Source organism: Erpetoichthys calabaricus, chromosome 1 (genome assembly GCF_900747795.2).
Source record: "Erpetoichthys calabaricus chromosome 1, fErpCal1.3, whole genome shotgun sequence".
In the NCBI taxonomy this organism is placed as follows: domain Eukaryota; kingdom Metazoa; phylum Chordata; class Cladistia; order Polypteriformes; family Polypteridae; genus Erpetoichthys; species Erpetoichthys calabaricus.
This window is the reverse complement of record NC_041394.2, coordinates 109,886,113-109,899,947: the sequence shown is the minus strand read 5'-3', so window position 1 is coordinate 109,899,947 and position 13,835 is coordinate 109,886,113. Positions and strand designations below refer to the sequence as shown.

Sequence of the window (13,835 nt, the reverse complement as noted above, 5' to 3'; positions counted from 1 at the left end):
CAATCATTCATATTTTAGGTGGAGTGTGACCTTTCAACTGAGCTGATGATAACTAAATTAAAGAACTCACAGGAACACCTGGATTCAGTTGCCAATAGTATGGCATGTTTGCCTGCTTCCTCCATAGTCCAGAAGTCAGCAAACCAAAGGAGGATCAGTGACCCCAGGCCCCTCAAGTAATTTAATCTTTCTCCAGACTGGTTGGGAATGTTGTTTTATCTCTTCAATTTATTCTATGTATAAGGCATTGCCTATGCAGTACCCACAACCTCAGTTTTAAACTTTCTTATGTATCTCTGCTCATATACACACATTATACAGTACATACAAAACTACAAACGAGTTTGTAAGCTGTAAATGACTTAAACATGTTTTTTAAGGTAAAATATAATTCAAACTCTTTTTCTATTATATTTAAATACAGGAGGAGAAAATATTTCCAAGCTTTACTTAATTGGGATTTTCTTTTATCTAATTGTCAATAAGACAAAGATAAATTAACTATTTGGTGTTTCATTTTAGTTGAGTTACATGCTAGTCTGAGGTTAGAAGACAGTTTAAAAAAATATATATATATATGTCGCATACTCTTTGCTTTATTTGACAGTAAAACTATGCAACATATATATAAATATATACTGTATATATATATATATATATATATATATATATATATATATATATATATATAAATGCATTTGACAATTTTTCATAGAATATATATTCAGTAAATACCTTTGTTGGGGACCTTTTCCCATCTGACCAAACGATGTTCTTCACATTCTTGATCAATCTAGCTATAGTGGCTCTGTGTTGAGCCTGCATCATCCGCTTCTTCTCTTGTCTGGATGAATGCAGCAGATGTTCAGATTCATGACATGATGAAATATGCGCCGCTGTCAAAGACCTGTGGTCAATATATTGGCTCGTCATTCTTCCCTCTTCTCTAAGAATACAGACCAGATTCAAATTTTAACTCAATGGTGAAGATAATATTTCTAAGATCTACACAAAAACCGTACGCAAGGCAAAACCATATTTCCTGTGTCTGCACCCCAACAAAATGAACACAAACTTTCAGCAGAAGTAAAATCTAATTATCAAGAAGTAATCCTTCCTGATTCCCAATTTCAAGCTCAATCATAAGGGGCATGTGCTAGTACAACCCCCTGATTTGGTCTTCTTAATTTCAAAGCTCACACCACTCTATCCTAATTCCACAACCATTAGACAAAATGTATGATAATGTTCCGACACAAAAGGAAAAGGCAGAGAAAAATATTTAGCACAAGGACCAGGGTTGTAATTTATAAAACTTTGTGTAGATTTGAGGGTGAAAATCTGCGCATGTCAAAAAAAACAGGAAAATGTGTATATCCAAAAGCAAAGGATTTATATAACTTGGCATACACAATTTACCCTTTATTAACCACAATCATCTTGTAAATATGCATACGTGAACAGGCCTGAAGCCCTGCCCAGTTTCCACTCTGAATCAAACATATATGGACATTGTTAGTCAACCTTGTACATTGTCATACACGCGTGCATCAGAGACAGCAGTAGGGTCTAGTTATTGTTGAAGCGCCAAATGGGACTGATTATGTGCACTAATACCTTCTCTCATTCTTTGCAAGAACAATAACTCCACTTCCTGTTTCAGCATTAGTCTGCTCCTGGGATGATGTTACTTCCCATTGACGACCCGCCTCTTCCTCCCTCTCCACCATATAAACCCGACAATCCTCCTGTTCTTCTGTCTATTATATGACTCAGTCCGAAAATGCTACTCTCTTTTCTAATCAAGTATATTTTGCCTAACAGCAGTCCTGACAATATATGGGGCCTGATCCCCCCAAACCTTTATCTTGTTCCCATTGTTTTCTTACAACATATATACAGTAATGAACAGATATACCTGTAAAATGAGACAATGGCAACAAGTGGAGACAGACAAAAAGCAAAAACTTTGAAGAATGTGAGATAGAAGTTCTTGTCTGTAAAGTAGAAGCACCTAAACTAAGCAGGGTTGTCACCAACAAGCAGCCTCCCATCTGACACATCCAGACACTGCTACATGCATTTTAGGAGTCCTATGGTGTGCTCCACAACTGAGCATGCAAAAGGATGCATGACATTATAGCGCCTCTCTTCCACTCTTGGGGTCGGAGAAAAAGCAGAAGGCACCAGCATCTGAGAGGGTAGCCACTATCACCTGGCACATGTAAAAACATGATTGCTGTTACAATTAATAGTATAGGCCACCTGAAACATTGAGGGTTTAGCCAGCTACCTTACCAACAAGCAGGTCATCACATACAGTACCATCGCAAGTCTTCTGCCAGTGCTACTTTACCTCAAAATAAATGAATCATGGGTTTGAACAAGGCTACCAAGCCACAACACTTATCTGTCTCATCTTGGCATCACAGATGACTTGTGTATTAATAGAATGAAACTGCTTATGGTTAAGAAAAGCAGCTTCATTCTTGCTAAATGCTCTTATTGCTATATGAGTTAAGTCAATTTTCCTGATTTTGGACATTGCTGCAAATTGCCTTTTTATGTTGGCCTGTACACTTAAACCATATGGAAACTGAAAGTGGAACATCATCAGTCGGTTTAGGTCTTCCAGCACAGTGAGCATAACGGAAGTGAATCTTGGCTGAGATATTCCTTACCTTTAAATTACCTCTTGCAGGTGTCTGTTGCTAGAAAGCCATCCATTGTAAAATCCTGGGTATGAACAGGTAGAGTCTGTTTCCTTACTAATGTCTGGCCCAATCCAGTACATAGTTCCAAGACAGCAGCCCTTGGAAGCCTAAGTAGGCTCATAAGCGAATTATCATTATAGGCGTCATCCTACTAATTCTTAAAAGCTTGTTCTCTACTTATATAACTATCTGTCTCGTTTTAAAGACAGCACTAAACAAGCCATATTTTTTCATACCATAAGCCTATGAACAGGCTGTAGGACATGATATTTCTAGCTTTCAGTACGGAAGAAACTGAATCACGCCAGTGTTTTCAATTGTAATTATAGCAATTATGTGCAATTATTGACAACAAATGATTGAAATGTTTTTAATCCTGAAAAGTGACATCAGGTAGCCTATATAAACTGATAAAAAAGTTCTTATGCACAAATATGTAGCACTGGCCCCCTTAAAAAGCAACTAGAGTCTAGACATTACATGAATCACTTCTGAGGATTAACATGCTTGTCACTTCAGCAAATATTACAATAACAGCTCGGTAATATGAATTACTTTATGCGGGAGTAGTCATTTTGCTAGTTTGACTGCATTTCCGTACCTTATCAAGAATGTCATCATTTCCCACTTTCTCCAAAATGTTACATATGGATAGTTCAGAGTTGTTGTAAATATACACAAATTCTCCTGTAAATTGTTCTTTTATAAATCCCAACATTTTCCTGGAAAGTGATGTACGCACATTTTGGGCCTGTTTTTGTATGAATGCAAGTTTTATAACTCTGGCCCCAGTAGATCAGAGAGATAACAAAGGTCAGGTCAAAAGCCTAGAAAGTTAATTTGGGCCTGCACCAAATTAACATCATTTTGGACCAAAATTTTTAAGTGACTTTCAGACAGCCTTGGTGTCACAATCCCTCCTAACTCATTAATAGCTGCGTTTGGTGTTCTTCCAGATGGATTTGAAGTGGAGAAGGACAAGCAAACTATGATTGCATACACTTTTGGCACGCAGACTTATTTTGTTAAATTGGAAGAATCCTAACTCTCCTCTTATAAGTCAGTGGGAAACCGATGTTTTATATTATTTGAAATTGGAAATTCTCAGTTACAGGATCTGTACAGAACTTTTTCAAAACCTGGCAGGATCTAATCAATAATATTTTAGGATAAGAAGAAATAACTATCTCCGCATTTCTTTTTCTTCTCCATTTATCTTTACTGCCCTGTTAAACTCAACAATTTAGGTATGTTTACAAGCTTTAAGTATTACTCCTTTGGCCATGCTCTCCTTCTCAGGGGTGGGGTTTGATTTGTTTTCAATCCTATTTTTTGTAAAAATTTATCTATTTGTATGGAATGATTACAATAAAATTAATAAAATATATATAAACAAATAGAAAGACAATAATGATTCCAAAAGCCAAAGCCCAACATGTAAACCAGAATGAAAGTCAAAATAACCACACAAATTTTCTGACTCCCTAAAAGATTTTCAATAATGCATGTGAATTTCTTTGAGATTATCTAGAAACATAGACAAATAGTTGGGGACTGATGACAAAAACTAAAAATGTTGGCACTAATGAAAATAAACCAAACTACTAAATGGCATTGCAATGTTATGAAAGCAGTGATTAAAAATATTAATGTCAATAAAATGTTAAACAGTAATAAAGATAAGCACAAAACTGAGTTCTGCAGGGTAGAAAAAAACATAAGAAAGGTTTCTGAAAATGTTTTTGGACAAAATTTGCATTACAACAAACTCTTTAAAGCCAATGTCACATTACACGACTTCTTGTCACTGGAGCATGTCAATTACCAAGACTGAAAATCTCTGGGTAAGTCATATTTGGTGACTCCCTGCTGATCTTTCAGTGTAGTCCTGCTTGCAACTCTTTGTTACAGCCAATAAAATGCTCCCTGATAGTACGGCAAGTTCAGATGCCATCTCAGCTCTTTTTTACTCTTTTATATTCCATCCTGGTACATAAAACAAGAGACATCAGACAGACAAACTTCTCTTCTGTTTGTAAGGTTGAAAACACCTACATTCCTTATATCCTGAACATTGTGTTCTATGTATTGTACTTCCAGATGAGCACTTACTGGTTGTCAACACCACCCCCATGACTAAAGGCAAACTCAGACCTGCTTGATTTTGTGGAACTGAGCCACAGACTCTTTGGAGTGAGCCACTTGTATGTCAAGTTATGCAGCTGGCCTACATGGGAGTATGCCATCGACTGCCTCTAAATGAAGGCAATAACTGAAAACTGCAAATGTGACATTGCCTTAAGACATTCTCCAATATTAGCACAGCAGCTGAACTCAATTTTTTTTCACTTCCAGTCACTAGTAAACTTGGATTATCATTGCATAATATGTGTTAAAATACATTACAAAATTACTAAATGGCATCAGTGTAATTGCTTTTTCCCATTAAAAGGAAATGTGAATAGCAGTTAGATGAATGGAAAAACTTGTGTAACTGTTGTAGCAGTAGAGGCGTGTGTCCACCTCTTGAACTCTCAGGTACCACTCCAAACACCAGGTAATAGTACAATTCTTCTTTATTGTACAATAACACAGTGCACCAAGCACCCTCCACTCCACACTACTCATATAAACAATACACTCACAATAATACTCTTTCCTCCTCGCCCAGACACTTCGCCACCCTACCTCCCAGCTCAGCTCAGTGTCTCGGCTTTCCCAGAGTCCTTTTATACACCCTGACCCGGATGTGTTCCTGCCCAACAGTCCGCAGTTCCTTATTCCTTCCGGGTCACGGTAAACAGTCCTTATCTCCAACCTGGAAGCACGTCATCTCTCCTGCTCACGTGACCAGGACGTACTTCCAGGTTATAGGGCACATATGAGTCCACGGGCTTCCCGACAGCGACTCCTAGTGGTCCCCAAGGTATCTAGCAGGGCTGTGTATAAAAACTACATAGTCCATGAGGCCCTGCTGGAATTCGGGGCACGTCCATGCTGTTGGGAGAGCTCCTCCTGGCGGCCTGGGGGTGAGGGCCGGAATAGGAAGCCGGCAATCCACCACACTGTGTGTTACCTGATAGTAAGAAAACAGCTGCAGAGACATGAGTAAGGAAATCAGTAGGTATCACACATGCATTAAACTTTCATTTAGGATCGAGAGGCAAAGTTTTATGAAGCAGTGATGAAAATTTTGAGTCAGTATCATGTGTTTAATTTGACCTGGAATGTCACCAATGGGTTTGGAAGGCATATGCATATATTATACCAGCTTACAGTATGACAGGCAAGGTTTAATATTACAAATAATGTATGAGACTTTGTGATATTCAGCTCAATGAATGGCTTTACAAAACAGTTCATGCTCACCATGGCTAGTGCCAATAACTATGTGTAACACATGCATCCTGAAGTTCAGCGTTAGAGGGCCATAGTGGCTGCTGGCTTTTCTTACACAACAATTTTTTTAATTAGAAGCTAACTATTGTGCACATAACTTTATTTGCTTCATTTTAGTTAACTTGCTTGTTAAAATCCCAAACCCTTAATTGCTTCTTTAAGTCTTAAATAGATGCATTCATTGTTTTAATATCATCTTGTTTTCTTAACCTACTACCAAATAAATGATAAAGGAGCAAGCAATTTACTGTCAACTGGATCTCTTTTAAACCTGTATATATTTATCATGAAGTATATATTTTAATAAATGAAAGACTGGGAATTGCTAATCTGTTCCAGGCCACAATAATTTGGATAATATATTAGACAAGAAAATCTACAATATAAAAATTACCTAATGTTACAGAACAAAAACACTAAAAGCTCATAAAATTAGATAACAAGTTCACTTATCAGCAAGGTTTAGGATCTAATTAAGCAACTGTGTGGGAACAAAAACCTGAGAGTGAAGCCTCATGAAGCACCAAAATATTTTAAATGATTCTGTCAGAAATCTCGTCAAAGCTTAGAAGCATTTGACACTCACCACTCTAGTGACATCTGCTGGTCATTTGCTTTCACAGTACACAAACTCATAATCGAGTTCAATGACATCTGTTAAACTTTTATTTCTTTTATGTTTCTCCACTATGGATTAGTAACAAAGAGAATGGTTTGTCAGCGGCTTCCAGTGTCAGATGTCTAACAAAATATAACTAATACCGACAGGCAGTACGTATTACATGACAAAAAAAGAGTTTAAATAAAACAAAATAACACACCTCACTCATGGAGTGAGGATTATGGAGTTATTATCCACTCATTGAGTGGATTAATAAATATTCCCCTTTTACACTGTATCATTATTATTGCTCCTGTTATTTGAGATCATTTAATCAACTGTCGTTTGGGGTTCCACAGCCCTAAAAAAAAAATAAATTGAAAACAAGCCTCATCACTTGTTGTCAAATATTTTCTGTGTACTGACTTATTTAAGTAGACAAAAGATAAAGGTTTAACCCTTTACTGTGCCATAATATAGGCGACCACATTTATGAAAGAAGATAAACTTGTGACCAAACTGACAGATCTGGAATCATCTCACTCCATCTGCCTCTGGATTATGGACTCGGATCACTCCCAGAAGGAAAATTTAGGCCCCCACATTTCCTAAGCCCTCAGCCTCAGCACTGGTTCTCCACAGGGCTGTGTGCTGAGCCCCCTTCTCTTCACCATCTACACCGACGACTGCACCACCTTACACTCCAGCAACAGTATTGTCAAATTTGCAGATGACACCACCATGGTGGGGCTCATCTTTGGGAGGAATGAGTTTGCTTATCAGAATGAAGTGGAACAGTTATCTGGGTGGTGCAGAGACAACAATCTGGTTCTTAACAACACCAAAACCAAGGAGCTGATCATCGACTTTAGGAGGAAGAAAATAAATATTCAGCCTCTTTTCACTGAAAGGGATTGTGCGATGAGGGCCTTGAACTTCTGGTTCCTCGGTGTGCACATACAGGAGGACTTGAATTGGAGTGCTAACACAACAGAGACTTTACTTCCTGAGGATCATCAGGAAGAACCATGTCACCAAAAACTGCTCGTGTCTTTCTACTGTTGCTCAATAGAAAGCATACTGACTTATTGCATCTGTGTGTGGTTTGCCAGCAGAGAGGAAAGAGCTCTAGAGGGTTGTCACCGCTGCCCAGAAGATCATCAGATGTCCTCTCCCAACCTTGGAAGATCTTTACAATTCCCACTGCCTGAAAAAGGCCTGGATCATAATTAAAGATCCATCCCACCCTGGCAACACTAGGAATGGAGTGTGGAGCGCAGTACAAAACACTGAACAGACATGCACACTGGGAATGAAACACTGTTTGAAGCACTGAGCAGATATGTGCACTGAGAATGAAGTGTGGAGTGCGGCTCAAAACACTGAGCTTCCCTTGCAAAGTTCAAAGGACGTTTAGTGAAGCCTCAACACATTCTAAGCCTTTGCGCTGTACATTAATTCAAGTCTATCAAACAATTGACACTTAACCCACTAGTTATAATTTGTAATTTGTATTGACATTACACACTTCAGTTGTCCAGTGACAGACTGAAATAACAGTTCTGCCAATACCTGCTGCCAATTAATTATTGTTATTTTGGCTTGCTGTGATTTCCTTTGTCTGATAAATAGTGTAAAATTATATATTATGTATTATATATTTCATATATATTAAGAGTTTCACTGCAAAACATATTAAACTTCATATTTAACTGTTTGGATACCACTTGTGTTGTACTGAAATTATACTGTGGAAAAATATAACAAACTAATTCAAGCCTGCCTAAATGTGTATTTTCATTTCTGATCACTATATGGCACTTCCCTTTAAGGACAAATCACTATAAATAGTTTTAGCCAATACTGTTAAGTATTGTTTGAGTTACTGTTTAGTATAACAGATGGCTTACTTAGTTCTTAAAATGATACAGAAATGCACACATATGCCTCTTAAATTATACAGCATACTGAATTGCCTACATTTTTATGTTTGGCAATGGAATGTTTCAGTATACAGTCGACTTATTCCACTTCTGAACGTGTACATTGTCAGTATTCTCCATTCCATTTGGTTCCAGCGTAATGCATGTCAGTATGGTTGATACACTGAGGGGCAGCAGACACAATCAAGTAACAGGAGAGAAGACACCTCCTCACCCAGATGCCCAGGCTCTTCTCATAATTATTCCAATCTTGTGTTTTTACTCTTTATTGCCATTTTACTATTATTAATATTGAACACGTATGTAGAGAAATTGTGTGTCTTATTTTATGTGCATGACAGGAAGGTCGGTAAAGCCTTGAATGAAAGTCAGTGTTGATGATCAGTGACGAGTGAGAGCAGGTGCCTGCATTGGGTAACACAACAGGAAAGGAGCAAGGAACGTTAAATGTGTCAGTGACTGGGATTGCATAACTGTAGGATGATTTAAAAATACAAAAATGACAAAAGCCCCGTATTTTAATAATTCTATTTACATAAATGATTTTATCTGCAATGAGGCAGTACAGATGACTTATTTATTGATCCCTTGCCAGCCTTTGACAAGATGCGTTCACAAGTGACGGATGTTGCTGACAAAGTCAGTTGCTTTTTTTGAAAGTTTGGGTGCGGATGTGCTTATCCAGCTGCTCCTTCTTGTAGTACTTGAGTGATCTTTACGTTCACCTCTGGACGAATTTGCAAAGTTTCTTTACAACTTTTTTTGTCTCATTAACGCAGAAGTCCCGAGGCTCCTATAGGTTGCAGAAGATGCTGTTGATGGCACTGATTCTGTTTTGAAGATAGTTGTAATTAGTGATGCAGTACAACCTTTTACTCACATTGCATTTTGGAAATCTGCAATACATATCAGCTACAAATTTGAAAGTCACTGAATTCTAAAAATGTTTAATGAGGGTTGTCTTGCACATATACTGTTGTGATGACAATGCCGGCTTTGTAACGTGAAGCACCTCTCAGCCTCTCTGACATGATCAACATGGTATAGAATAGAAGCTGGACTGTTACAATACGTATGCTGCCATATGCCAAATATGCTCATCAATTTACATAGACAAGACTCCACAGCAAGAAATGTAGTAACCTATGTGAATCTTTCATAATGTTTCTAAAATGTATTTATTAGCTTATAGATAAGTACTGTACTATATAACTTTTTAAAAATATGTTTAATTATACTTTGATTGTGCTTCATGTCCGAGTCACACCTACGCGAACCACAAAATTTAAACTCATGTCAGAACACTGCACAGATGGAGAACGGCCATTAATTTTACTTTTTGAGCCAAAGAGGACCAGCAGGTTAGCAGACCAATAGGGCTTCTGACTGCGGATAAGCAGCAATGTCATGGCGCTAGCGTGCCTCAGGATCATGTGACAGGCATGTCTGAAACAAGCCTAGAAGCGGTGCTTCAAACACCTACGCCTTGAATGCTCGACACGGTGTCAACACATCAGTATCAAGCAGCCTATCACTACCCACAGCCACTGCTGACCTATAGGGCCATGTTTTTTCAGTTTTCTCAAGGTTCACTTTTGCTGTTGGTGACCTTATAACTGTCAGCTGAACTTATTTATCTTTCATCTAGCCATGATAAAGTACACAGTTTCTGTTGGTTGCTGTGTGTTCTCCTTCTTCAAGCAATTCCTTCTCTTTAAACTACAAGGTTGCTGGTTTAAATCCTGTCTCTGCCAAACCATGTAACTCTGAGTAAATTACTTAACTTGCCTAGGCACCAATTCTGTAAAATATCTGCAAGCTGTTGTAAAATATCCTTAACCTATACCTTGGCTTGGATCACATTTTTAGCTAAATATATAATTGGCTAAAAATACAATTTATTAAGCACCAGTTTTTTGTTAGTTTTTTATTTTTTTGTTAGTTAGGCTAACTTCAATTTTCTTTAATTACATTTTTTCTGTTTATTGACAGCAGAATATTTAGTACTGCCATGTTTATAATAATGTATCAGTTTCTTATTTTAGAAGGCGATTTCTTGTTAGAGTAAAGCTAGACACGTGAGTGGAGAAGCTTTGAGGAGCTTCAATGCTGGTTGTCTTTTCAACCTCACAATTCTGCTCAAAAGAAGACAAATGACTCATGTTTCACTTTGTCACACAGCTCATTCACTGCATTCAAAGTCTACCATTTCCTCTTACTTTATTAATTCTCATTTAGATACATTTGTGTCGAAAGAATGTAACCATATCAAATTGTGGTCTGATGTGTCTCACTTTTATGTTAAGATGCTCCTGTATGAAGTAGTCTGATATCAAGTTTGTTAAACTTGTGCAGTGATTGTAATGGTGAGCTCAGTAAAAGAGTTGTTGAAAATTAGGTAGAAGTACTAAAATTATCCTTCACAGTTGATAAGACACTTCTCTTTTATGGAGCTTACATTTAAAGGTTCTTTTCAAGGAACAACTGTTGTGTAGTAGTGATTATGTTAAACCCCACTCCTTCACCCAAACCGAAATGCCACACATCAATGCCTCAGAAATATGTCAGGAAATTATTTTACTTTCATAAAGCAACAGTTGTATCTTTTAAGGGCACAACATTTAAAAATCAGTTGAAATGACATTTGCTAAGGTAAAAAGCAAAATAGAGAACGGGGTTCAGGACTATGAAGTATTTTCTAGTAATTCCACAGTATTTTTAAGTTTTTGACATCTGGTAAAAAACTAAGAATTTCTGAGGCATATTCTGATAACAATGTGCTTGTGTATAATATAATTTAATGATTTAATACGCCCAAGTTCAAGAAATGTCTGCTATGTTAAAAATCTCCAAATTAATAAAGTTTAAGTCAGTGATTTTCTTCTACAAAAGAAATGAGGCACACTAAAGCAGCACCTTGTAATTATACACCAACCAAAATTATGTCTACAGCAGACAGCAGTGCTTAATAACCATACCAGCAAGTTTCAATTGCATAATTATACACCTGTTCAGAGCGCACCTCTGCGGTGGTCTCTTTTAAATGATGTAGACACTTAAGAGATGGAACATTAAGACCAGGCCACGTTTCTCTTGGCTGCTTTTTGCACTGCTCTTATAGTGTTTATACAGCAAGGCTCTTCAGAAATAAGGTACTAGGCACACATGACTTTAAGATGCTAATTATTACAATCCATTATTAAGTTAAACATCAGCATGAATTCATGCACCCAAATCAATATTTAGTCATAAAGACCAAAACAGTGAATTCAGACTACTGTAGGCCTGTTGGCTATGCACTGCATTCTCATGATTTAATCAAATCATTCCAAGAAAATTGTACAGTATTTCAAAAAAGACTAAAGCATTCACCTTTACATGCTCATGAGATTTTACAACCACTTGCCTCCAAAATGTACACATTACTAGAAAAGACATACTGTATTCATTATTATATACTTAACCAAACATAGTACTGTAAATAAGTTTCTCTACCTACTGTATGATCACATAGTTTTCATTGTAATCTGTAATGAGTGATGTTAAATTGAAATGAACAGAACTGAATAGAGAGCTGTGAATAATAATTTGATAATTGTGATTTTACTTATTTAAATACAAGTATATGCAGTTTAGATACAAACGTTGAGTTTGTGCAGTCATGGCCAAAACTGTTGCGAATGACACAAGTATTGGTTTTCACAAAGTTTGCTGCTTCAGTGTTTTTAGATATTTTTGTCAGATGTTTCTATGGTATACTGAAGTATAATTACAAGCACTTCATAAGTTCCAAAGACTTTTATTGACAATTACATTAAGTTTATCAAAAGTCAATATTTGCAGTAATGGCCCTTCTTTTTCAAGACCTCTGCAATTCACCCTGGCATACTGTCAATCAACTTCTGGTCCAAATCCTAGTCAAAATAACAGTTTAGATATAATTAATTCAACCCAATTAATGAGATCCTTAATTTAAATTTTGACTAGTGGAAATGTACAGGTATCTATCTTGAAATGTTAATAGTCAAAATTTGAGTGAAGGTTCAGTATCTTAAAGTTGAATATTCTAATGTTTGTACAGCCTCAAACGGGTCTCCAACAGTGCCCCTGTAGCTAGGATTTCACTTGTAACTGTTATCTTATCACATAGAAGTAAAAAGGTGGGAACATACACAAACTGAAAATGTCCCACAATGCAAAATTGACCAATCCACATACCATTTTACAGTAATTTTCTGTCTTATTACAGAAGATGGTTTAGCCTGCTGTGTTTACAAGATACATTCTGCAATGCAGTATTTTATTGTGAAAAATTACAGTTAATTCTTGTGAAATGCTGGCTGTTTTTTACAGTGTACATACTACATATATACTGTTTAAAAATAAACATATATACATATTCACATACGTACATATATATAATTAGTGAAGGGCTGTGTCATTGTGCGTTTGCAAAAGGGAAAAAAACAGATAAAGGTTACTCCCAAACTGACAAAACAATAAAAATAAAGTTAGAAGCACAATGCAGAGCCACTTTCTTTTACGGAACTTCTTCTTGCAACAAGAACTGCTGTATCATTTGTAAATTTGTTCAGCAACAATACAAGTATATCTGGTATTCCCTGAAAAAGGCAATATTACACAACCCTGCCTCCTGCAAGTCCAAAAATACAATTTTGTACATTTCTTTCAAAATTACTCCAGTCATCTACATAGGTAAAACTCAAAAACAGCTTGTAGACTATTTCTGCAAGCTTGTTTGAAAAGTTATGATCAAATATTGTACAGATCCTATTGCTGAGCATTTCACATTACCTAATCACAGTAATACTAGTCTGTGTTCTTTCACAGGGTTTTAAAGACACCTTTCACATTCAGGCTTGGATCACACACTTGTCCAACATTAAATGACAAACTAATGCTTTAAACTTTCCCTTCACTTTCTCTAACAATTTTTTCACATTGTCTCTTTCACACCCCTGGCTTTATTACCTCCTTTCCATCCCCTTTCCACTTTATCATTCAATCACATGATGAAGGCTGCACTTTTGATTTAGCACTTGCAAGTAACAGTTCTTGTACTCTATATGCATTACAATAACGTTCCTACTAACAACCAAAATATTTTATTGCTAACCTTCTTTTCTATATTTTTTACAATGTAGGAATAAACTTTAC

General features: G+C 36.7%; 1 protein-coding gene across 1 annotated transcript in view; it reads right to left on the bottom strand.

Moving 5' to 3' along the window:
• Positions 1–940, bottom strand: part of LOC127526795 (uncharacterized) — a 32,567-nt gene extending 31,627 nt beyond the window's left edge. The window contains exon 1 of the mRNA XM_051923598.1: positions 736–940. Within this exon, the coding sequence (XP_051779558.1) occupies positions 736–933 (198 nt within the window). The 5' untranslated portion in view covers positions 934–940. The remainder of the gene's footprint in view (positions 1–735) is intronic.
• Between the last annotated feature and the right edge of the window lie 12,895 nt (positions 941–13,835).